Here is a 22,980-nt window from a genome sequence, read left to right as displayed (position 1 = left end):
AAATCTGACCCTCAGAAACACCCACTTACACCAGCAAGTTGTCTGCAGGGGTAGAGTGAACTCTCAGTGCTGGCTGGTGTAGCTCTAGGCACCACCACACCATTGTCTTACTCTCAGGCTTTGCTCCAATCTTACCAGTCTGGAGATGTTCCTACCAAAGGCTGGACATGAGCCAACAATGTGCACTTGCAGCCCAGATGGCCAATGGCATCCTAGGCTGTGTCAAAAGAAGCATGGCCAGCAGGTTGGGAGAGTTGATTCTGCCACTTTTCTCTGATAAGACCTCACCTGGAGTACTGTGTCCAGGTCTGGAGCCCTCAATATAGAAAGGACATGGACCTGTTGGAGTTGGTCCAGAGGAGGGCCAGAAAAATGATAAGGAACCTGAACACCTCTGCTGCAAGGACAGGCTGAGGGAGCTGGGATTGTTCAGCCAGGAGAAGAGAAGGCTCTGGGAAGAACTAACAGGTTTGCAGCACAGAAGGCCTACAAGACAGGAAGTTCCACCTCAATATGAGGAAAATCTTTACTTTGAGGGTCACATAGCACTGGAACAGTCTGCCCAGGGAGGTTGTGGAGTCTACTTCTCTGGAGACTTTCAAATCCCTCCTGGATGCACTGCTCTATGGCCTGCCCTAGGTGAATCTGCTTTGGCAGGGGGGGTTGGACTAGATGATCTCCAGAGGTCCCTTCCAACCCCTGCCATTCTATGATTCTATGACCTGACTGCATCCCAGTAAAATTAGAGGTTCCTAACCAAAGAGATGCCATGCAAAAATTGGATGGAAATTAACTACAAAGGCAAAATAGCCTTTCTCTATGATGAAACCTCAGAAGAGTAATTCATTTAATCAGCAGCCTTCAACATTCCCTTTCATAACCTGAGATGTACCAAGAGGTTAAGCTGTATGGGGCCAAGTTATCTTGGAGACCTTTACCACCAGGAAAAAAAATCACAAACAGCAATTAGTAGATTTGGAGGCTGAAAAAAATTACCCCCAGATAGAAAGCAGGGTAATAAAAACCTCTGGCATTTAAGGCAGCGAAGGCTGAAGCAGAAAAGCCAAGAGAGAAGCTCATCTTGACGGGAGCAAAACCAATTAGCATTGATCTTTCCACAGGAGGAGCTCTACAAAATGTCACATTGCTGTCACAGACCAAGATCCTAAAGCTGAACCCACTTATTCCATGTGAGATCTGGAGCTGTTGGGGAGTACTTGAAGGAACAAGAGCAAACTACAAGTGACTGTACAGATGCCTGATAAGATACTTTTCCATTCAGTTTTGTGGTGAACCTTGGAACTTCTAGCTCGGTCCCAGAGTGAAAGCCTTTTCTCCTAATAGCATGCAATTAGCTGAATTACTTGTTACAGATAAAGTTGCTCTTGGGAGAGATATTGCTTACAGTGAGACAGCATAATCCATAGCAGTGATAAAAAAAAAAGAAGGGAGGCTCAGGTACCAGGCAAAGAGTAACAACATCCCAACAAAGCCGGGTGTTGTTGGGCACACCCTTCCCCCAGCCCTTCCTGGATTAAAGTAATTTGCTGTTACCCTTTCCCTGCAGATTTAATCCATTTTAAGAGAAATCTTTATCTCTGGAATACAAATTGCCTGTGTTTGTTTACCCAGCAATAACACCTGGGTGCACCTGAAGGGTCAACACGTGAGAACAGCAGAGCTGTAGGGAAGCCCAACATACCTTTGGGACACCTCCCAAAGCAGTGGTCCTGCTCCTAAGGCATAAAGTGCAGGTTCCAGAAGCTTAGGTGGGTCCCAGAGCTCAGCCAAAGCAGCTATTCTAGCACTATGCTCTATTTCTACAGGTGCCATCTCTTAACTTGCCTAGAAATGCTTGGTTTGGAGGGGGAAAAAACCTACAGGGGAGGAGAAGGAAAAGAGAACTCAACAACAAAAAAACCCACCAAACCTGGATGTGGGAAGTTTCAACTAAACATAAGGAGAAACTTTACTTTGAGGGTGCTGGCACCCTGGAGCAGGCTGCCCAGAGAGATGGTGGAGTTTCCATCTCTGGAGTCATTCAAACCTGAACCTAGATGCTGCCCTGTGCAACCTGCTCTCAGTGAACCTGCTCTGGCAGGGGGACTGGACTAGATGATCTCCAGAGATCCCTTCCAACCCTTCCCATTCTGTGATTTATCCCCATCTAGTGCAGTCTGGTCATGTATCCTGCAAGAAAACCACAGGGTGCTTCCTTGCTGCTTGGCAAGCCACAACACTAGGTCTCAGTCCCAGCAGGACCATGGCCCAGAGCTATGATGACATTTCAGTGCCTCATTTTTAATATCCTAGAGCAACTCATTGAAACCAGATGCCAAGCCAACATGAATCTGCCCGTTGTCACTCTCTGGTCTGTGATAAAGCCCCATCATCTATGTGTCAAGCCCACAATTTTAGGTACCACCACATCCCTGCAAGGCTTCTTTTTTTCTGAGTTCACAACTTACAAGCTTTCAGATGTCCTGCACAGACAGGAATCTCTGAAGTCAACAATTGTCCCATGTTTCCTCACTATAGGCACGGCTTGATGAATTTAATCCACCACTGATTCAAATCTGATTAATAATCATCCTCTTGTTCTTGCTGGAGTTTAGGTTTTGAAGAAGATACACGCTGCAAAACAGCAACATAACAGACACAGCTGCAGCATGGTGGAAAGGAACACGACTTCTGGTTTGCTGCTGCACACAGAGGAAGTCACAGAATCGGCCAGGTTGGAAGAGATCTCCAAGAATATAATTGAATTAACCAGGTTGGAAAAGACCTTTGAGATCAAGTCCAACCAATCATCCAACTCTAATTAATCCACTAGACCAAGGCAATAAATGCCTCATCCAGTCTCTTCTTAAACCCCTACAGGGATGTTGACCCCACCACCTCCCTGGGCAGCACATTCCAATGGCCAGTCTCTCTGTAAAGAACTTTCTAAGATCAAGCCTAAACCTCCCCCTGCACAGTTTGAGACTGTGTCCTCTTGTTCTGTTGCTGGTTGCCTGGGAGAAGAGACCAACCCCCACCTGGCTGCAACCTCCCTTCAGGTAGCTGTCAAGAGCAATAATGTCTCCCCTGAGCCTCCTCTTCTCCAGGCTAAGCAACCCCAGCTCCCTCAGCCACTCCTTATAGGGCTGTGCTCCAGATGCCTCACCAGCTTTGTCACCCTTCTCTGGACACTCCTGCTCCCCAAGGTGACCACATCATCATTCAAGCAAATACACAGAGATCAATAACAAGAGCCTGGTAGTGTCTGCAGCCATTCTGCTTTCTCAGCAGTATTGCCTCCTCCTCTCTGTCACATGCACAGAGAGCTTTGGGTTCAGAGAAGGGCAACAAAGCTGGTGAAGGGCCTGGAGAACAGGTCTGATGAGGAGCAGGGGAGAGAGCTGGGGTTGTTTAGTCTGGAGAAGAGGAGGCTGAGAGGAGACCTTCTGACTGTCTACAACTCCAAGAAGGGAGGTTGTGGCAAAATGGGTGTTGGTCTGTTCTCCCAGATAACAAGTGACAGGACAAGATGAAATGGCTTCCAGTTGCATGAGGGAACATTCAGGTTGCTTATTAAAAGAAACTTCTTGACTGAAAGGCTTCTTTAACTCTGGAATAGGCTTCCCAGGGAGATGGTTGAATCCCCACTCCTGAAGGTGTTTGAAAGCTGCACAGGCATGGTGCTGAGGGGTATGTTTTAGCACCAGAGTTGGTTGAGTTAGATAATGGTTGGACTTAAAGGCCTTTTCCAGATGAAACAATTCCATGAGGTCAAGTGCCTCTGGGATGCAGAGGGAAGAGGAGGGAGTCACCCATCTAGCTGGGCTCAGGAGGACTACTTCCAAGGAGCAGAAGTAGGTGCAACAGAAACAGAGTCCTGGGTGAAGGTTAGAGCATAAACAAGGACCAGACTTCAATTTAACCTCTGTGGGTCACTTTAACTGCCACAACCAGCACGGTCTCATTACATCTGTTACCTCATGGGAGTTACACAGCCTCCACACTCCAGGAGTCATCTGGAGGATTACAATCTGATGAGACACTGGAAGTTGGCATTTGGAGAAAAATCACCATGTGCAAGAACAAGTGCAGGCTTGGATTACAGCAGTGAACCAGCCAGAACACTGTTTCTTCTGCCATCTTCAGATATGTCCAAGCTTTTCAAGTGAAAGCCACCTACAGATGTGCCTCCATGATTCCCTCCTCTGTCTAGCTGGCTGTAGAGAAAGTTTCATATACAGAGAGGGCCTTCTTTCACCCTAATAATGTGTTTCCAGTGAGCAGGATTAGTTATAAAGTGAGAGATTAGTTGTAAAGAGTGAGAAGAAATGATCCTTTTCTTCCATGTCAGGGATGTTGCCACCTGAAGAGAGGTTGTAGCCATGTGGGGGTTGGTCTCTTCTCCCAGGAAACCAGCAACAGAACAAGAGGACATGGTCTCAAGCTGTGCAAGGGGAAGTTTAGGCTTGATCTTAGAAAGAAGTTCTTTACAGAGAGATTGGCCATTGGAATGTGCTGCCTAGGGAGGTGGTGGGATCACTGTCCCTGAGGTGTTTAAGAAGAGACTGGATGAGGCACTTAGTGCCATGGTCTGGTTGATTAGATAGGGTTGGGTGATAGATTGGACTTGATGATCTTGGAGGTCTTTTCCAACCTGGTTGATTATGTGATTCTATCCAGTCAAAATCAGCAGCTATTGAAGTCAAGGAGACACATTTATGGGGCACAAGGAACAGCATCATCATGATAAAGTTGTCTCATAACTGATGCAGTCATAATCTAGGACATAACAGGATTCTTTCAAGGACAAGAGGAGGAATAGGCTGAAGAACTGAGAAGCAACTTGGAGAGGAGCAAAATGAAGAAAGCCATTTGCACACAGCCTTTGTTTTTCTGCATTGCTTGAGGATGATCAGAAACCATAAAAGTTGACTCATCTCTGGCAGAGGGATCACGTTCCTCCTGCTGTAGCACCCAATGCCTTCAACAGGCATTTTCTCTTGCCCTCAGCAATGTACCAGACCATCCTGACCAGTTTTAGGACCAGTCTCCACTGGTCATGAAGTCTTTAATCTCCAGTACTCCTAGGACTAACAGACTGCCTCAAATCAGTTCTGTTCACAAAACAGGCCCTGGATCACACTGTACATTAAAGTGTGGCTTCTCATAAAACCATGAAAGTCCATTCAGAGCAAGTCTGAAATCTCCTCCAAGCCCTGCCTTGAAGCACCTCAGCAGTTGAACAGCACTCGTATGACCCCTAGAGGTCTCAAGATTCAGGTGAGAAACTATCTCCAGAGGAGAAACTGTTCCAGGATGCTGAAAAATGCAGAAATACTTAGGTCCTGGATGCATTCTCATCCACCACTGTTACAGAATACAGAATTAACCAGGTTGGAAACGACCTTTGAGATCATCGTGTCCCACCTATCGCCCAACACCATCTAATCAACTAAACCATGGCACTGAGTGCCTCATCCAGCAGCAGCTGCATTGGACTTGCCAGCAAGTCCAACCCTGGACGCAGGCTGACCAGTGAGTAAGATGTGAAATGGAAGTAGCTGTGCTAGAGCAAGAGCAAGCTCTAGTAAACTAACTCACATGTGCTGATGAATGAGACTTTCAAATGCTTTTACATCTTTCACCTCATTTTTGGTTATTTTTCCCCTTCTTTTCCCTTAGCCTCATTTTCAAAAGCTGTGTAAGCATTTTCTTTTGTCTGCTGCCTTCTTTTAACCACCTTTGGCCCTGTGGAGGTTGCATCACCACTTTCCTCACCACTGAACACGGACTACACGCTCTAGCTTTACCTTTGAAAGGTTTATCTAACCTCTGGAGTCCACTCCAGATGACATTCCCACTTATTCAACTTTCTACTGAGAGTCCTTATTTGTCAGAGGGAGACACTAACAAAAGACACTCGTACCACTGAAATACAGCGAGCAGCTTGGTAGCATTCAGCTAGAACTGAAAATACAGCAGGGGTTGTCTGACACCAGAGTGGGCTCCTCGGTCCTGCTGTTCCTGATCCAGACCAGGATGCTGTGGGCTGTCTTGGCCTCCTGGTGCACATGCTGGCTCATCTTCAGCTGGCTGTCAACCAACAGTCTCAGGTCTTTCTCTGCTGGGCAGCTTTCCAGCCACTCTGCCCCAAGTGTGTTGCATGGGGTTATTGTGACCCAAGTGCAGGAAACTTCCAGCAGGGCAGAGACCAAAGCTCTGATAGCCAGAGGAGGAAGTGTGCAGACAGCTTATGATGTAACATCTGAATCACTGAAAGTTGGGGAAACACACTACTCTATTTCAAGATGTCATTTACTGTCCTTTTGGGTTTAGCCTGAATCTTCAGACTGAAATTTCCACAAAGAGAAGGATATTTCCTGGGCTAGCTAAGGGCATCTCCTACACCATTGGAAGCTCAACACCCTGATATTCTATCACACTTCATTTTCAATAGGTCATCTTGCTCAGGGAAGAGAGCACAGTGAAGGCATCACAGGAGGCAGCTTATCTTTCCCCTCATTTCAACACTGCAATGATTCAAGACAAGAGGGGACAGGTGATCTCTCTGCCAAGAGAGCAAGACATCAAAACAAACTGTCAGCTCATTCCTCAAGGGCCTCTGCAACTCATAGATCTCAAACAGTATTTTTACAGCATCATTGTCCTCCTCAGTAAATGTAAAGCCACCCTGCTGCCTTCATGTTAAGGCTGCAGAGCTATTCAGACAAGTGCATAAATAGTTATTTTTCTGTAGCTATACAGTCATCCATCATCTCTGGGTTTAATCTTCCTCCAAGATTACTGGATCTAAGCATGAGACACACAAAGGAAAGAGACCAGGACAGGCAGAATTAGATTTAACATGCCTGTCTCTCAGCACTAGAGTTGTCACATCCAGTTCTGACTGCTGACATGCTTGGTTGGTTTACAGCAGTTTTTTTTTCTACTGATATGGCTAAATACAGATCTATACAAACTGAACAGAAGACTTTGGAGGGACACTTAAACTACTGCCCTTACACACAGAGGATCACACACAGGATGTTAGGGGTTGGAAGTGACCTCTGGAGATCATTGAGTCCAAACCCCCTGCCAGAGCTGGACCACAGAATCTAGCACAGGTCACATAGGAATGCATCCAGATGGGTCTTGAAAGTCTCAAGAGAAGGAGACTATTTAGTTAGCAAGCATAGAATGAGACAGTTAAGGTAGAAACTCCTTAGCTAGCTTTAAACCAGCTAGCCCTTGCATGGCTGCAGAAGTATGGACCTTGGGTCAGCTTTGTTACTGAAAGCATGGCCATGGAGCATGACATTGTGGTTTTGCCCTGGAAAATGACCAAGTCCAAAGACATGAAACAGATGGTCCTTCACAATAACAATTCAGGTACCAACTTCTTCCTGCTCCCATCAGCTGTTGCTCACATTCTTGACTGGATCTGGCTCTAAAACCAGAAAAGTCTTTGTGACAACAGCAAGATGAAGAGGTACCATATGTAGACAAAGGAAGATGAATACCCAAGGATGCCTCTGATCCAAAGGAAAGGATTACAGAAAAGAGTGGGGGGAAAAAAGCAAATGTAGTGAATGAATTCAAATAGCTAGGAACAATTTTCAAATCATCTTCTGGTAAGGAAAAGAACTCTTTAGTACTATCACATCTTCACATAAAATGTGCTAGGGAAGGGCAAAGTATGATTTCAGCTGCATCATCCATGCATACAGCACGCTGAGGAGCATCCAGCATGACAAAAAGGTCCACAATCCATGCACAACTGCAAACTTGCCCTTATACATGAGAAGCCCACAGCTGCATGCAGACATGCTGCAATCTGTTGTGAACAGAACGGCAAGGGCACAGTCTGAATTTCTACCAAAGACACAAAGTCAGACTACAGATCTGTCTAGACCTGGCAGATGCCTCCAATGGATACCATCGCTGGTTTGAACAGCATAGAGTCATGCACCACTAAAACATTGCTTCACCTTTCAATGTTTCATGACTGGATTAAACAATATGCCAATAGATATTTTTTTCTTCTTTCATGTGCTTCCCTAACTCTTTAAATCCACCTATCTTTCAGCATTCTCAAATCCTGCTGCAAGCAGTTCCTTAGCCTTCTCACCTGCTGTAGACACCTGCACTGAAATACACTGTGTATACCAGCTGCACCCATTTCCTATACTGAGAGAGACAGTAACTCTCTTTAGCCACCCATAAGCCTTGAACAAAGCCTTGGCCATCAGTTTTCCAATCTGAAGACTCAGATCCTGAATATTTTACCCTTATCTTTAAATACTTCCCTCCCCAGGCTTTTGGGACAGGAGTTTTTCCCCCCACAGCAAAGAACAAATCCATTTACTCAAACAGGCAGTGTTAGTGCCAGACTCTGAATTCCGTGGCAAATGGGTGCAACCACTTTTCTGCACTGTGAAAATGAGCTGCTTGTCTTCTAAAGGAGCTATTCAAATTTACCCTGGTTGACTGGGAACTGATAATGCACAGGGAACACACTTGAGACTTTTTCCACGTACTGAGTTTATTCTTGGCTAGCCACCCAGTTTAACTTTACATTAGAACCTGGACTTTAAGGCTTGCATTATGTATGAGAATCCAGGTAAGCTTACAGCATTAATTATTCCACACAAAGGAAAACCTGTCATTAGCAATTGAATGTTTAATTTACATCATCATCATCATTACAAATTCTCTTTCTTCCAGTAAATTTGGGCATATAACTGCATCACTTTGCTGTTTTGACTCCTTGTTCTTAAGCTGCAGCTTCACAGGTATGCTCCTATTAACTGCAACAACTATGAGTTTTATCACATGAACCTTTGACTGGAATCCATTACAGTGTCATTCTGCCTCTCCCACTGCATCTAGAATGTCATGGTTTCAAAGTTCAGGGTGCTTTGTAAAAGCAATTTATCTGCCACCAGCATGCCTGGGGTACTAGCTTCTCACTTTACTACATGAGGCATCTTCCAGCACTCTATTAGACTGAGAGGGTTAACAGAAACTAACACAGAGAAGAGTGGGTTTGTGCTATGTAATCCACAGAGCAACTGTAAACAGTTTAAAATTTAAGTATTGAAGAGGAAGTAAGAGAGGACAAGGGACACGTGGTGAACATTAGTGAAGGTCAATAACATGAGCAGAGACGAACGTCATAGCCTCCTATTTTAGCAGTCTCAAGTAGCATTTCAAGGTCCATCTTATACAAATGCACAGGTGAATGAGACATCCAGGAAGGACAGGAGAAGCCCTTACCTATTATTTGGCTCAAGACAAAGACAGTGGAAAAGAGGTCATCTGACTTGGTGAGGAACAAGTCCCGGGAATCTGACTTACCGGAGCCATGATGACAATGGTGTAAAGTCAGCAGCAGAAAATCAGAATCATAGAATTGTTAGGGTTGGAAGGGACCTCAAGGATCATCTAGTTCCAAATGGTTAAAAAGAAGATCATAGTAACCACCACATTTAGTAAGCTCAGTGGCATGTGAAGTGAACAGCAAATAGACAGTTAGAGGCTACGAAAGGATAGGAACAGGGATCAGAAATAGCCATAACCAAGAGCAAGGCAGGAAGACACAATAAAAAGAAGAAAAATAAGGCAATGTCACAAAGGGATGACTTCCAGGAACTGTCACAATGTCCCAAATACACATTTAAGGACTTCTCAGGATCTCAGGTAGTGATAGGACTAGGGGGAATGGAATGAAGCTGGAGGTGGGGAGATTCAGGCTAGATGTGAGGAGGAGGTTCTTCACTATGAGAGTGGTGAAACCCTGGAATGGGTTGTCCAGGGAGGTGGTCAAGGCCCCGTCCCTGGAGGTAAGACCAGGCTGGATGAGGCTCTGGCCAGCCTGATCTAGTGTGGGGTGTCCCTGCCCATGGCAGGGGGGTTGGAACTAGATGATCCTTGTGGTCCCTTCCAACCCTGAATGATACTATGATACTCATTTTTTCATGAGGGAGAGAAAAGACTGGCCAAGTTACAAGGTGCAGAGGTGCAGCCCTGTGAATACAGTGCTCAGTGTCAGGCTGTCTGCTCTATCAATGCAATGCTGCACTACATTCAGCCAGAAGTCATGGCCACCTCCCACCAAGATAGAGCACAGAGTACTCACCCAGCAGCTTCCTCAGGGATGCATTCCCATACTAGAAGGCAATAATGGGCACCTACATAACCCTCAGTCAAGCAATATCTCAACACACTGTCACAGCCTACAGATTCAGTTTGTTTATTGGTACAGAATGCAAGATGAAGGTCTCAAAAGCACTCCTGTCCCGGAGCTCCACCTAAAGAAGCTAACCCAGCATAGTCAGACCTACAAAATGACTGTGTCCACCTTCACTCACGCTGCTTTCCCAACGACCAGCGCACTCATAAAGAACACCATGATAAAGAACACCCACATGAAAAACCTGTCCATCACTTTGGCGACTTTCTTCCACTCGACTCCTTTGGCCCGGTTTGCTTTGTGGTCTCGTACACAATTCGCGATGTACTCAGTGTTTTTGATCAGCATTTTGTAGCAGGAGCAGCAGTTAACAGCCTCCCTAACCTTTTCACCACGAACCCCATAGTTTTTGTTCAAATTTCCATTGAGCTTCTCCTTGAGATCACTGTCATCATTCCTGTTGGAAGGATGGCTTCTTACCTCTTTGTGCCGCCTCTGACAGCCATCATCCCCCTCTAACTTACGTTCTTCTTCCTTCTCCCTTTTAGCACTTGTGCAATTTTCACCCACATCATAAACAAAAAAGATTTTTGACATGTAGCCCAAAATAAGCACCCTGGCCCACTGTGGAACAGGCTTTGCTTCTGAGCCACAGTGGTGGAGATTCATGATGATGATGGTCAGCGCAGTGGAAGCTGTGATCATGGTCATAGTTGCTATGTAATACTTTCCTGCAACACAAAATAAGGACACATTAAAGTTACCACCCTGATCACACACAGAGCAGGGTAAGGGTTGGAAGGGACCTCTGAGGATCATCTAGTACAACCCCACTGCTAGAGCAGGGTCACCTAGAGTAAATCAGTCAAATGCAGAAATAATGTGACAGGGAGGTGGTGGAGTCAGTATCTCTGGAGGTGTTTAAGAAACATGAGGACATGGCACTTCAGGACGTGGTCTAATGGTCACATTGGTGTTAGGTCAATGTTTGGCCCGATGATCTTACAGGTCTTCATCACTCTTCATAGTGATTGCCCATTGGAATGGGCTGCCCAAGGAGGTGGTGGAGTCGCTGTCATTGGAAGCGTTTAGAAGGACACTGGATGGGGTGCTTGGTGCCATGGCTTAGTTGATTAGATGGTGTTGGATGATGGGTTGGACATGATGATCTTGAAGGTCTCTTCCAACCTGGTCTGGTCTATTCTATTCTATTCTATTCTATTCTATTCTATTCTATTCTATTCTACTCTACTCTACTCTACTCTACTCTACTCTACTCTACTCTAACCAAAACAATTCTGTGACTCTGTGACAACATAGTGCTGAACATAAATGCAAATGAAATAAATTTTTAATCACCCTGATTCTCTGGACTTAGATCACACTTCAATTACCACTTGAAAACAAAGATTAAAGCCATTAAAGTAAAACCTCATACTGGTGTGCCTTTATCAGGTAAGTGAGTACTGTATCAGCATGGCAAAGATTTGTGAGTCACAACCTCTGATACTTGGAACACACCCAGTCAGAAAGCAGTTTTAAAATCATTTATCCAGAGCCCTGCTCTTTACCTGGGATCTGCAGAACCCCCATGTTGATGGTTTCACATGGCTCATCACTTCTTGATGCATTAACAAAAGTGATGGCAACACTTTGTTGGGGTTATTGACCCATTACACACCAGCAGATGGGTGCCTTTGAATTCACACAGGTCAGTAAACATGTAGACCTCACCAGGATCCAGAGCTGCTGTCTGAATGATCTTCAGACTGTGCAAATTTTAGTCCAAAGAAGGAAAAAGCTCCTTCTGGCCAGGAGTAGACAAGAAGTACAATGAATACATAGAATCATTGAATTGTTAGGGTTGGAAGGGACCTAAAGGATCATTCAATGCCAACCCCCCTGCCATGAGCAGGGACACCTCACACTAGATCAAGTTGCCCAGAGACACATCTAACCTGGCTTTAAAAACCTCCAGGAATGAGGCTTCCACCACCTCCCTGGGCAACCTGTTCCAGTGTCTCACAACCCTCATGGTGAAAAGCCTCTTCCTAACACCCAATCTGAATCTACTCACTTCTAGTCTTGTTCCATTCCCCCTAGTCCTATCATTACCTGACACCCTCAAAAGTCCCTCCCCAGCTTTCTTGTAGACCCCCTTCAGATACTGCAGGGCCACAATTAGGTCTCCTTGGAGCCTTCTCTTCTCCAGACTGAACAGCCCCAACTCTCCCAGTCTGTCCTTATAAAGAGCAGCTCCAGCCCCCTGCTCATCCTCATGGCCCTTGTCTGGACACCTTCCAGCACCTCCAGATCCTTCCTGTAATAGGGGCTCCAGAACTGGACACAATACAACTTCTGCCCCTCGGTCACTGCATTTCACAAACTAAGTATAGCTGACCAGTCAACATCCTGTGGCTTCTGCCTCCACAAAGAGGCAGCTCCCAGCCCTGCTTTGCATCCTCTGTGGGAAAAGCAAAGACTGGCACCAATGATACAGGATGTGCCTCATACCAGTGTGATATGATCCCAGGTTTTAAAGAGATTGAAAAGTGTGGTGAGGGAATAGAGAAAGCAAAATGAAGCTAGGTCCTGGCTCTTTTACTTCAGACAGCATGATAGGAGGGTAGAGAAAGTACTCCAGGCAGGCATAGTTGCTGCTGGTGAGGGAAATGCATTTGACAGCCCTATTCATTGGCCAGTGTTTTGCTTCAGCTAAGCCATGCCATTCTTTATATACACAGTAATAATGAGAATAAAAATCATGAGATCTGAATTATCTTAATGAAGCTGGAAGTCAGTGTGAAGGCAACTCTGTTACTTGTTCTCTAGAAGTCTCACCAGAGCATCTGGGCAGCCTCACGACCCAGGGAGGCAGATCAGCCAGGGGCAGGAGGAGAGTCCTGGCAGAAGGCAGATGGGACGTTGCTGAACATCACCCTTTCACTGCACATCAGCTCTTCTGAACTCTCAGACATAAATTATGACTCAGCTTAACAGATTGTCAATGTAACAGCTGACAGGCATTAAATCATAGAATCATTTCAGCTGGAAAATACCTTTAGGATCATGGAGTCAACCCTGAGAATGCCTGCCAGGCCATCCAACATCTGGATCTTTCAGAAACGTATCTTGAAACAGAGCGACCTTGTGCTCACAGCTCCTGCTTACACTTCATATGCTGGTTTTAAAACTGTTTTCCATTACTACCTTCATTACAACACCTGATAAAACCAATTCTAAATCATAGAATCACAGACATTTTGAGGTTGGAAGAGACCTTTGAGATCATTAAGTCCAACCACTCATCTAGAGCTCACAATCCTACCACTACTGCTAAGCCACTACCACTAAACCGTGTCCCTAAGCACCACATCCATGCATCTTTTTAATACCTCCAGGGACGGTGACTCCACCACCTCCCTGGGCAGCCTCTTCCAGTGCCTGACTACCCTTTCTGTGAAGAAATTTTTCCTGATACCCAGCCTGAGCCTCCCTTGGCACACGTCTAACTGCATTTAATGAATACAAAGCAGTTAACTCATAAATCATTTAAAATAAACACAAAGTCACCTTAAAGTGGTGCAGCACACCTGTACAAACTCCATGCACATTTGAATTATTCCACTGTCACAGTATCACAGTATCACAGTATAACTTAGGTTGGAAAGGACCTCGAGGATCATCGAGTCCAACCTATCAACACAGACCCCATGACTAGACCATGGCACCAAGTGCCACGTCCAATCCCCTCTTGAACGCCTCCAGGGATGGTGACTCCACCACCTCCCCGGGTAATGTTTTAAACAAGGAGCACCTCCATGTTTCCAGAAGCCACAATTTGCCAGTGGTTTCCCTGACACACAGCCCTGCTCTTAATAAGCTGTATTTAAAGGCAAAACATGCAAAGCTCACCTATCAAAGGGATGTTTTCGGAGGGAGGCATGATCTCTGCAACCATCAGCTGGAACACAGTCAGAGCAAGAAGAACTGTAACGCCTAGAGACACTTTTTCCCCAGAGTCTGCAGGGAGATAGAATCCCAGTGGGGCCAGGAAAGAGATCAAAATGCAAGGAAGCAACAGATTAAATATGTAGAACGAAGACTTCCTTTTCAAAATCAGCGTGAAGGTCACATCTGGGTAAGGCTCAGAGCAGCAGCCGTAAGTGATGACATTCTTAACTGCTGGCATCCCGTGAATCTCCCATTCCACATCTTCTATGAAGTCAGAGAGGTCACCACTATCAAGAGAATTGATGATGTCTACCTGGTTACCATTGTAGGTCCAGGACCCAAACGTAAGGTTGCACTGCTGGCTATCAAAAGGAAAATAAGACACATCCACTACACACGAGCTCTTTGTGATAGCAGGTGCATCCCAAGTGATTTTTCCATCATATCTCAACACAACATTAGTGTTCACGGGTTCTGAGAAGTCATCATCAGCCCTAAAAGGCAGAAAAGTGACAATTAGGACTGACAGGCAACAACCTAGAGTGTGGGCCAGGGAAGGAGGAGCAAGGGGGAAGAGCCCTAATTTGACACCATTGAAAGCATGCTTCTGAAGTCATATTTATATGTGTACTGAATATAGAAATTCAGAACAGTTTTGCTGTGTAGGATAATCAAGTGCCAAATCCTGTCTATGGCTTTACTGCAAAATATTTGGGTGATCAACAACAAGTGTTGAAACAACAAACAGAGGTAAGATGAAGTGATGAAAGTTCAGGCTACGGCTCCTTTCTTCCTTCAGCACTCTCCCTCCCTCCGACTAATACCCACGCTGATTTTCTCCAGCCATACTCACTTGTTATACAGGACAATATCTGGTCTCCAAACCAAATTGCTTGGAATCCTGATAGAATCCAAGCCATCATATTTATCTTTGTCCCATTTGAGATAGGCATCGTACCAGCTTTGTCGAATCCACAAGTAGGTCGACAAAATTTGATTCCTTTCATCCTGCGTAAAAATGTAGAGATATTTCTAGCTGAAGGTGAGAAAAATCACATCTTAGATCCAGACAGCTTTTGTTGTATAGCTCTGAAGGAGCTTAGGGAGGTGGTGGAACCCCCATCCTTGGATGCTTTTAAGGCCAGGATGGATATGGCTCTGAACAACCTGATCTAGTGGAGAGTGTCCCTACCCATAGCAGGGGGAGTGGAACTAGATGATCCTTGGGGTCCCTTCCAACCCTGATAATTCTGTGACTGCCCAAAACAGGTCAGAATACTGCCAGGCCACAAGAGTAGCTCTCAGACAAGTGCATAGCCCCATAAACATACAGGGAGCTCATTTATTTTGATTTTCTGTTGTCCAAACTTTCTTCCCCTTGCACCCTCTCTAGCTTTAATCAGGTGTCTAAGGCTCCCAGCATCTTAAGAAGTTCCTTTTGTGAGCTTTGGAATACCAAAAAGCCAACGGATTCAGTCTAAGGAATTCTCAGAAAGCTTCCTGAGACCTAAAGGTTTACAGCTAGCACCTTTAGAATAGAATAGAATAAACCAGGTTGGAAGAGACCTTCAAGATCATCGCATCCAACCTATCATCCAACACCACCTAATCAACTAACCCATGTAACCAAGCACCCTGTCAAGTCTCCTCCTGAACACCTCCAGTGATGGCAACTTCACCACCTCCCCGGGCAGCCCATTCCAATGGGCAATCACTCTCTCTGTGTAAAACTTCCTCCTGACCTCCAGCCTGAACTTCCCCTGGCGCAGCTTGAGACTGTGTCCTCTTGTTCTGGTGCTGGCTGCCTGGGAGAAGAGACCCACCTCTGCCTGTTTACAACCCCCCTTCAGGTAGTTGTAGAGAGCAATAAGGTCACCCCTGAGTCTCCTCCTCTCCAGGCTAAGCAGCCCCAGCTCCCTCAGTCTCTCCTCATAGGGCTTGTGTTCCAAGCCCCTCACTAACTTCGTTGCCCTTCTCTTTCTCCGTATCCTTAGAAAACCAGGACTGTGCTCTTACTCACCATGTCTTTAATTTGAGACAATGTGATCTGAAGGGTGACGTTGAGAACTTTATCTGTGTCTTCCACGGGTCTTAGAGCATTTGAGTAGTCTTCAAACAGTTCATTGAACAGCATGTGAGCGTATTTTCCTTTGGCTGATTCCACAGCTAGATAACAAAGATTTGTTCAGTACCTCAGATTAAGCACTAAGCAGTATCAGGTGGTGTCCTCTTTCTACAGCTTCAGGTAGTATTTGCTGTAACTATATTTATCATTCATGTACTGGAAACCATCATTTAGTGCAGAAAGAGAAGCAAACCTGATGAAGCTATTCAAGTAAGGACAGCGTTCACCTGAGGTAAATGAATAGCTAACTGAAGCTTTTCACATATACCTCTTCATCCAGAGATCACTGCCTTTTTTCAAGGTAAATATTATTACTTCTCATTTTACTGATGCCTTTCACAGGTGCAGAGATTGTTGACTTACAGTCACACATCTGCAAAGCTAAAATTAGAAGCGAAGTCTGAAGTCAAACCTGCTCCCAGGCTAGAGAGTTGTGATATTGCCCTAAATGCAGCACTGAGAGATTCATGATACTTTCAGAATTTCCTCCTTTTCTTTTTAAACTAACACCTGGGGGGGGGGGAATAAATAAATAAAATCTGATCTGCTTTTCTTCACAAACTGGCAACTGCATGGTGCACAAACACATCCTTGCACTAGCACCTTGCCCAAACCAAGCGTTTGGAGGTGTTTCTTGCCATCCAGGCTTAGTCATCGAGGATAATTCACTGAAACTTGAGGTTTTATATGACACTTTTGCTGTTCCATATCGGTTTGTGCATCATATTTTTCTCTAGGCAGCCTCTGTATTTCCTTCAGATAGATTCACAGGTTCTGCAAGCAAGGGGCAAGGACAGTAACACTCACAAATCTGCACAAATGCCAGCTGGCACGATGTTGGAAGCAAGCGCCTTGGAGTACATCACTCTCTGGTGACTCACAGCGACTTCCTGGACAAATAAGAGTTCAAAGCCAACCCTCTTGATTAAAAAGAAATCCTAACAAATCAAAGCTTCACTAAGAACACAGAAGATGTGGCTGCACATGACCCTTCCTTTTTTTGTCTATGCATCAGCGAGACAGAGTAAAACGATACAGATGAGAGGCTTCCGGAGCTCAACCGTGTAAGGCATCAGGACACCAGCTCCTGTTGGAGTAAAATAAACCTCAACGCAACATTTAGCTATCAAGCAGTATTCTCACCTTGAAGCATCGCTGCTGTAAACAGCAACCAGAGAGAGATGGAAAAGGAGGGCAGGCTATTTCTCTTCATTTCTGGACCTTAAATAAAACTGTTCACTCAAGGGCACAAAAACAAACAGAAAAAAAAAAAATCAAGTTGTACAGCATCAGACAGACGCTGAGGCACTGATGAGCTTCTGGAAGCAGCTCAGTTCTCCTTGAGCAGCTGTCAGAGTCCTAGAGCTTTGTCCCTGCCACCACCTGGGTCTCGGACGAACCCTCCCTCTCCCTGTAACCTGAGAGCTGCCTGCTCTGAAGCTAATGCTGAGGAAGAAGACAAACGGATGGGGTATCAGTAGAAAAACTATGCTCCACTGCATATGTGTTTTTACTACAGATGTAAGATGTTGACCTATTTATGAAGCACATTTCTTTGATGGGCCACCTTTTACTGCCCCTATGCTCAGCTATAGCTTGCTGAGGACCAGTTCTGTGGAACCTGTGGATGCTCACACACAACAAAAAAGAAAAGTGATCTGCCTCAGTTCTTTTCATTTGTATTGTCACACTATACATCACACATCCAGCATGTCACACAGCACAAACACACAGCCTGCCTACTGCCAGACTGCCATAACAACGTGTTCACCTATCCAAGTGGTGCCACATGGAAGGGATGCAGCTATACCAAAGTCAGTAGCCCAATATTGCTGTGTGAACAAGAACTTCCACTGATGCAGACAGCTCTGAAATCAGTACCCAGCACAGTAAATCAGGAGTAAAGCTGGACTCTGCAGATAGAATGCCATTCCCCAACACAGAATCACAGAATGTTAGGGGCTGGAAGGGACCTCAAAAGGTCATCCAGTCCAACCTCCCTGCTGGAGCAGGATCACACAGGAACACATCCAGCCAGGTCTTGAATATCTCCAGAGAGAGACACTCCACAATCCCTTGGGCAGCCTGTTCCAGTGTTCCATCACCCTCACAGTGAAAAAACACTTCCTTATGTTTCCAGGGAGCTTCCTATGCCTCATCTTCCACCCCTTGCCTGTCACTGAGCACCAAGGAGAAGAGCCTGACTCCATCCCCTTGCCAGCACTTTTTTCCCCAGGTGAACCTGACAATCACAAAGAATTACAGAGTTGCTGGACAACTTTTGCATTTAGCCAGAAGATTTACAGCAAAGAAATATGAACATGAAATAATATCAGACCTGGCTTCCCATCTACCCCAAAGGTCAGAACTTCATTAGCTCTGTCTGTATTACTCATGCCGCCAAGATAATTTCCTAGTACTGCAGGCATTTGCTTACAAGTTCCCTACAGACAAGAAGAAATGCCTTCCTACTGTCCATAGTCCAATACACCCTCCTGATAAGCTGCAGTCCATCTTGCCATCCTTTTAGAACAAGTAACAGAAAACAGTCAGTGAAGTAGAAAGGTGAAAATATAGAATGAACTACTAAAATTGGTGCAGAACAGTTATGATCCATACAAAAAAAATCAAAATATTGTTTCTTTACTCACAGAATGGTGGAGATTGAAAGCGGTCTCTGAAGATTATCTTGTCCAATCCCCCTCCTAGAGCAGGAGGACTACTCTTGCGTAGTCTTTTGGCTAGAAGAAAGCTGATGCCCCATACATACAATTTCTATATTGTGGCATTCCTGCCACTCACATGCTGATGTTTGAGCTTTTGTGGGGTCTATAAATCAATGACATTTATGGTCAGGTGTATTAGGTAAGCACTAAATAATTTCAGTCAAAATGAAATCCAGCTCTATCAGTTCATTTGCTGAATTGCCAAAGAAGGGGGGGAGGGGGGCGAAGTGGTAAACAGCTGAGAAGTCAGAAAGGTCAGAGGAGCCCACGGGCAGTACGTGGTTATTAGCTGCTGTTTCTGTGAGAAGGTGGCTGCTGTTGGAGGCAACAGAAATCAGAGACAGAAAGATGAAAGATTTTTGGATACAGTCAGATGAGTGCAGTCTCAGGGGATGCTTTCAGTCCACAGTATAATACATTTATGTCAGCAAGCAACTCCAGCTTTGCTCCTCTTGCTGTAATTACATGAGTGACCAGGGGGTGTGCTTTAAGTGTGCTGTTAAAAACACTTCTGGAAACAGGACTAAACTTGCTTTGCCACAGGCTTGAGACAATCTTGTGACCTGTTATACCAGCAATAAATATCTTCCAAGCAGTGCAGATTGATGGCCTTTAATTTCCCTAAGATCACACATATTAAAAAAAAACCCTTCACCTTTATTGGAATGCCATCTTCTTGAAGGGAAACTTGCAGGGCCTCAAAAGACCAAAAAACAAGAAGACATATAGACAGGCAAACATGAGCACACATGTAACACCCTTGTTACACTTGAGATGCTGCATCGATTACACAGTGCTTGTAAAATAAAACTGAAATACATGGCAAAGCCTTTTCAATATTAAAGATGGAAGAAAATTAACATTTGGCTTCTTTACATTTGTACACAAGAAATGTGACCTGCAATTACAGTATCACAGTACAGAATCACAGTACATTAGAGGTTGGAAGGGTCCTCCAAAGATCATCAGGTCCAAACCCCCTGCCAAAGCAGGATCACTTAGGATAGTCTGCACAGGAATGCATCCAGGTGGAGTTTTAAACTCTCCAGAGAAGAAGACTCCACAACCTCTCTGGGCAGCCTGTTCCAGTGCTCTGTCACCCTCACTGTAAAGAAGTTTCTCCTCATGGTGAGGCAAAATCTCCTACGTTCAAGCTTGTACCTGTTGTTTCTTGACTTATCACTGCACACCACTGAAAAGAGCATTTCCCCCCTCCACTTGACACCTACCCCCCCCTCAGATATTTATAGACATTGATCAGACCCCCTCTCAGTCTTCTCAAGACTGAACAGCCCCAGGACTCTCAGTATCTCTTCACAGAAGAGATGCTCAAGTCCCCTAACCATCCTCGTGGCTCTCTGTTGGATTCTCTCCAGCAGGTCTCTGTCTCTCTTGAATTGGGGAGCCCAAAACTGGACCCAGTATTCCATGCATGGTCTCACTAAGGCAGAGTAGAGAGGGAGAAGAACCCCCCTAGATCTGCTGGGCACACTTTTCTTCATGCACCCCAGGATACCATTGGCTCTCTTGGCCACAAGGGCAAATTGTTGTCCCACAGAGAACTTGCTGTCTGTCTCTAAAGCAGACATTTGGTGAGATTAACACAGTGGTCGTTCATTGAAGTGAGAGATTCGTTTACAAAGCCATGCTTCTTCAGAATATGGTTTAAAACTGTGCCATGATCTATGGCAATGCTATCCCCAAACCAAATATCCCATTTAACATCTGAATTGAGCTTCGATTTATAGCCAAGCAGTTCCCTATTTTTACAGTAATAGCTTGGCTATAAAGTCAAGAATTAATAGAAAGTACAAAGCAGCTTAGAAAGATAATTTAAGAAGAGTCACGAGTGTCTGGAAGTTAGAACCAAGCCATTAACCTCTCACTCGCAGCAAAATTCAGAGTTCTCCGCCCACATTACATTTGCCAGCAGATGGCCCTGTTAGCCAACCTACTGATCTACCCACAGAGTCAAAGAGAGATTTTAATCACACAAAAATCTCATTTTCATCTACTTCGACTAATGTCACTGATTGTTTGCCTTACATCTGATAGAAGACAAGCAGAGACAAGATGCTCTTTTAAATAAAAGAAAAAGAGGGAGAAGCAGCAAAACTGCTTAGAGTGGCTGAACCCAGATTTCAGGTCTGCCTGCCATGCGTGAGACCGGTCAAGAGAGGGTTTCAGGGCAGGCAAATACATATCACTGTCAACAACTGCACCACACAAAGCCATATTTAGAGCACAGGCTGCTTCTGCTGATGCAGAGAGTGGTTAAGGTCCAGGGCACAATATCCAACCCTGCTTTCCATATCTTTTGTTCAAACGTTTGGCTCCGTGAGAATGTTTACGGGCTATTAACGGAGCAGAACATCGCGTTCCCGCTTCCATCCAGTGGGACATCAGTGCACCCTTCACTGGTGCACCCAGCTTGCCCAACATTCACATGACATGTAGCTTTTTATGGTTCTAGACAAACACAAATGCTGTTATCAAGACAACACCCCAACAAAAAAACCCAACCATAATAATAATAATAATCTGAATTCAGTGTACTGCCATGTAAGGGAAGTTTGACTTCGTGCTGAAGTGGCGATGACATGGAGATGATATCTCTTTCACGTTAGAACCTTCAACTTCAGCTATTTATCTGAGCCAAACGATCAGCAAAGCAGGAAAGAAGTTTAAAAATAAGATTTTTTTGTTCTTTTAATTAAACAAATCTTTCCTCTCCTTCCTAAAATAGCAATTTGTTCCCAAGACAGAGTTTGCGACGTGAACATTTTCAAAAGCTTTTTAATCACAGAATCATTCAGCTTGGGAAAGGCCCTCAGGATCAGCAAATCCAACCAACAACCCTGCTCTGCTAAGTTCATCCCCATGCACCACATCCAACCAACCTTTAAACACATCCAGGGTTGATTGAGTGCAGTTTTGGGCACCTCAATACAGGAGAGATGTGGAGGCGCTGGAGAGAGTACAGAGGAGGGCAACAAAGCTGGGGAAGGGCCTGGAGAATAAATCTTATGAGGAGCAACTGGGAGAGCTGGGGCTGTTTAGTTTGGAAAAGAAAAGGCTGAGGGGAGATCCCATTGCTCTCTACAACTACCTGAAATGAGGTTGTAGAGAGGCTGGTGCTGGCCTCTTCTCACAGGTAATTAGAACAAGAGGGAATGGCCTCAAGCTATGACTGGGTAGGTTTAGACTGGACATTAGGGAAAAAAAATCACAGAATGGATTCCTACCCTTTTTTCTTTTCTTTTTCTCCTTTTTTTTTTTTCTTTTTTTCCCCCCTTTTTTCCCCTTTTTTTTCTTTTTTCCTTTTTTCTTTATTTTTTCCTTTTTTTTCCTTTTTTCCCTTTTTTTCTGTTTTTTCTTTCTTTCTTTTTTTTTTTTTTTTTTTGCATAAAAGCACCCAGAGCTTTTAAGCCTCCAACTGTAAAAGCCACAGATACTGTCCTATCACAGGCCTCAAGGCCGTCTGTACCACTTCAAACCCACCCCTTCATCAGAGAACAATAAAGAAGAACAGATTGGTTTCCAAGCACAGTTTGTAAGAAGTGTCTCACAGTCTGCTCCTCCTTGCCTTCCTGCCAATTTCCCTCCCCAGAAGCTGTTGCCTTCCACAATCTTCACAGCATTTGCTGCAGAATATTATCTCGTGATGGGGTCAAGGAGCACGCTAACTCTTCAGAGTTAGACTTCTGTCCTCAGACTGACTGAAGGCGTAACAGCACGGCTAACAACAGCTCTTCCTGCCAGCAGAATAGCCTGACTGTGCCTGCTCTGGAGAAGGAGAATACAGCACTTCCTTTAGATGCAGCATCTTTCTCCCCACCTCATTTTTTTTTTTCCCCTCAGCCACATACTGCCTCCTCCTTCCTTCTCTCTAAAAATACCTTACCACCTGAAGGCAGCATACTCATTCATATTTTCTTCCACCCTGGTGCACACATGGGAGATAGGAAAGCCGTTAGGAAGCG

At 44.9% G+C, this 22,980-nt stretch overlaps 1 protein-coding gene across 1 annotated transcript; it reads right to left on the bottom strand.

The window, feature by feature from the left end:
* Nucleotides 1-10,241: 10,241 nt before the first annotated feature.
* CHRNA9 (cholinergic receptor nicotinic alpha 9 subunit) lies at nucleotides 10,242-17,500 on the bottom strand. The gene is made up of 5 exons (XM_068171287.1): nucleotides 17,415-17,500; nucleotides 16,167-16,312; nucleotides 15,000-15,154; nucleotides 14,108-14,640; nucleotides 10,242-10,923 (listed from the first exon to the last, which is right to left on the bottom strand). Exons 1-5 carry the CDS (start codon nucleotides 17,482-17,484, stop codon nucleotides 10,367-10,369), a joined length of 1,461 nt encoding a protein of 486 aa, XP_068027388.1. The 5' UTR covers nucleotides 17,485-17,500; the 3' UTR covers nucleotides 10,242-10,366.
* Nucleotides 17,501-22,980: the final 5,480 nt, after the last annotated feature.

The sequence above is a fragment of the Melanerpes formicivorus genome, unplaced genomic scaffold (assembly GCF_026170545.1).
Source record: "Melanerpes formicivorus ecotype bairdi unplaced genomic scaffold, bMelFor1.0.p_v2 SCAF_4, whole genome shotgun sequence".
Classification (NCBI taxonomy): domain Eukaryota; kingdom Metazoa; phylum Chordata; class Aves; order Piciformes; family Picidae; genus Melanerpes; species Melanerpes formicivorus.
Note: the sequence above shows the minus strand (reverse complement) of the source record. Positions and strands in the feature narration are given on the sequence as shown.

Coding starts and splice junctions, on each gene's coding strand:
- CHRNA9 (XM_068171287.1), bottom strand. CDS start 17,484: ATGAAGAGAAATAGCCTGCCCTCCTTTTCCATCTCTCTCTGGTTGCTG. Junction 15,155..16,166: donor TGTCTCAAATTAAAGACATG/GTGAGTAAGAGC, acceptor ATTTTTACGCAG/GATGAAAGGAATCAAATTTT. Junction 14,641..14,999: donor GATATTGTCCTGTATAACAA/GTGAGTATGGCT, acceptor TCTGCCTTTTAG/GGCTGATGATGACTTCTCAG.